This window comes from Arachis ipaensis, chromosome B04, assembly GCF_000816755.2.
Source record: "Arachis ipaensis cultivar K30076 chromosome B04, Araip1.1, whole genome shotgun sequence".
Classification (NCBI taxonomy): domain Eukaryota; kingdom Viridiplantae; phylum Streptophyta; class Magnoliopsida; order Fabales; family Fabaceae; genus Arachis; species Arachis ipaensis.
The window spans coordinates 16,296,108-16,299,082 of NC_029788.2; the positions used below are offsets into that span (position 1 = coordinate 16,296,108).

The 2,975-nt window shown below is 39.0% G+C and overlaps 2 protein-coding genes across 2 annotated transcripts in view; one reads left to right on the forward strand and one right to left on the reverse strand.

The window, feature by feature from the left end:
- On the reverse strand, positions 461–1,607 carry LOC107636153. Its single transcript, XM_016339678.1, has 2 exons — positions 994–1,607; positions 461–821 (listed from the first exon to the last, which is right to left on the reverse strand). The coding sequence occupies exons 1-2, from the start codon at positions 1,605–1,607 to the stop codon at positions 461–463; spliced, it is 975 nt and encodes a 324-aa protein (XP_016195164.1).
- The window catches only part of LOC107639026, a 4,836-nt gene continuing 4,347 nt past the window's right edge, over positions 2,487–2,975 (forward strand). Inside the window, exon 1 of the mRNA XM_016342436.2 lies at positions 2,487–2,975. Coding sequence (XP_016197922.1) covers positions 2,887–2,975 — 89 coding nt within the window. The 5' untranslated portion in view covers positions 2,487–2,886.

Here is a 2,975-nt window from a genome sequence, read left to right on the forward strand (position 1 = left end):
TATTCGATTGTGAGTGTTGCGTTGTTCTGCTTTTTTTTGTTCAATAACTTTCCTTCAAAGGCTCCTAGATAAAACCTTTTCTATCTATATTATATATATAATTTTACTTTTAGAGGTCGTAATACCTCACCACCTCAGTTTTATGACTTAAGCATAAGACTCTGTGTGGTAGGGTGTTACACAAAGTGCCGCCATACTTGCCATACAGATGAGTACCGTCTATGCTAACCAAAGGCTTGCAATGTCGGAAAGCTTCAACACAAGGAAGAAATGTCCAAAAAAGATGATGAAAGTACACAGTAGAATCATCAACCTGATCACCGACTCGAACCGGAGAAGTCTTCAACAAGGCAACAGTTCCCTCCATGATAGACTGCACACTAAGGATCTAATGGGGCAGCTCGGCATAGGACTCTTCCCAATCCCCGTAGATTTATACTACTACCTTCTGTTTTGCCATCTAGGCCTTCCTGTAACTAGGCCTGAACCCATACGTTGCTTCAGTAGCTTCTTGCAATACCTTTATCGAGATCGCCGCATTGGCTCGAACCAGAGGAAAGATCTTCGCACAAATGACATGATAATCAAGCTGTCGATGGTCACTTGATATCGATGTAGCCAAGCAAGTGTATGGTCCGTTGTACCGTCGAACCTCCCAGGTACTCTTTTGCTGCCGAAGTGTGATGCGAATCATCCACGTGCAACCTTTACCGAACTCCTTGCACCTCCCATGATACTTAAGATGATCCGACTCTATCACCCTGTACTCAACACCACGGCGAATGCTGTAATCCTTTATACTCAGAACAGCTTCCTCCTTACTTTGGAAAGATTGGCCAATTTGAAATTCAATTACAACATTTTCCTCGTGCAATCCTTGACCCTAAAGGTAGGAACTATGTCCGGCGGTTGGCTGATGGCTTCCTAGTTCAGGGTAGAGAAGTATGGAGGATGTTGATGTGTGCTGGAACTTGACGGTACCTGACGTGTTGCTAGGTTTGTCGAAATATCATCATCATTGTCCCACCAATGTCAGCAGGTTGTTCATCCGAATCATCCTCTCGCATCGCATTTTCAACCCGATCCGGTTCACCCTCACGTCCAACGTCTGGAATCGGACAGGCTAACGTAACTACCCCAACTGCACTAGATGGATGATTAGCCAACAAATAATCAGGTGCAATGACAGGCATCGAGATAGAAGCACCCTCCATCGTAGTTGACTGAGGATTCGGCGCCGATGTCCTAGAACTATCGATGACATGTTCCAACTTCGCAAATAACTCGTGTATCCTCACTTCCAGAAAACTCCGCCGACAATGAAACAACACCTGCATATCTTCATCGGACCCTATCACGAATGTTTCATATTTCATGCTAGTCAACACAACCGCAATAGGAATCTTGTAAAACAGCTTCTTCACCCACTTTGTCCCGCACACTCCCAACTTTTGCAATATACTGGTTTTCAGATCTAACAGCGTATTAGATGACCGGATAAAGACATTCAATGGTTCTCTATCGATAAACTTTACACCGTGACTTTTACTCTTTTTTATTTTTCCAGAGCAATGTACTAAGACTAAAAAACTCTCCTCACTTTCCATTCTAAGGTTTTGAATGAAAATGACCTTCTACACAACTTGTTGGGTATATATAAGCATTTTCCAAGCAGCCACATTTCGAAGAAACCGCTACAGGGTGCTGTGGTTTCTTCATGAACATCATTCCTTCATAAACTGCTACAGGGTGTAGCGGTTTACGTGCAAAGTCTAATCCGCGTCAGGGTGTCGCCGTTTACATATAAATAGGAAAGTTGCATTTGCATATGGTGTTTTGAAAAGTTGTAATCTAATAAGCTTTTTCTCCTAATGTTTTAAATACGTAAATAGCCCAAAATATTATGTATATACTAAAATTAATTATTAAATCAGTTATTATATATTTGTGTATAAATATATACAAAAATAATGGTTCGAATTATATAAAAATATGATTTGGCTTATTGCTGAAACGATTTTCGCTTTGGCGTATTTACATTACATAATTCTTGACTTGGCTTATTAAGGTTTTTTACCCTATTTTATATATAGGAATTTATTTTAATATACAATTAACCTGATTGAAATACATGTATTGTTGAATTAATTTTTAAATTATATTTTTATATTTTAATATATATTATGTATAGATAATTGATATAATAATTGAGTTTTGTTCTATAACTAACCTTGTTGAATATCTTTTGATTTAGTAATAGTAAGGCGAGTTAACATATAAGAATACGTTGTTGATCAGTGAACATTTCTGTTGACAATTTGACAAAGACAATCTTGCTTCTTTAGTAGTCTCAAAAAAGAAAAACAAAAAGAAAAAAAAATCTATGTATAGTAAAATATAAACTCACGTTTTTCACCAATAATATAAAATAATTCAATTCTCTTAGGATCGGACTCCACTCGACCATCCACTCTCATTGTCCTTATCTTCCACATCCCCGCTTTCCTTTTCCAAATCCAAATTAACAATATTTTTCTTATTCCCCAATCTACCCCCATTCATTAACAAACAATATGAAACAACCAAGGCCATTAAGGTAATTTAAACAGAAACAGTAAACCAAAGTAGTTCTGTTCTCAGGTGGCCGACCTTCCTTTACACAGAAAGAGTAAAAAAAAGAAAAACAAAAAAACAAAAAACACCACATTCTCTGTTCCTCTCTGGTCTCTGCAAAAGCATTCAGATTTCATACCCAAAATTCCCAAAGTTTCGTTCTTTTTCTTTCCTTTTCGAAATCCCAATTTTCAATTTTACGGGGAAATCTCACTTCCGCTTGCATTTCATTCGTTCTTTTGCCGCCGTGACTCGGTTCTTGAGGCGGTTTCCATGGCGGCGGGGACGATGGCGACGGCAGCCGGAGCGGCGGTGATGCTGTACTATGTCCTCAGCCGGAGGCTAGGGCGGAAGGATTCGGA

What these genes read in the sequence shown, in the direction of transcription:
- LOC107636153 (XM_016339678.1), bottom strand. Translation starts at nt 1,607, where the DNA reads ATGGAAAGTGAGGAGAGTTTTTTAGTCTTAGTACATTGCTCTGGAAAA. An exon ending in ATGATATTTCGACAAACCTA is followed by an intron (nt 822 to 993) that starts GCAACACGTCAG and finishes ATCTTTCCAAAG; the next exon opens with TAAGGAGGAAGCTGTTCTGA.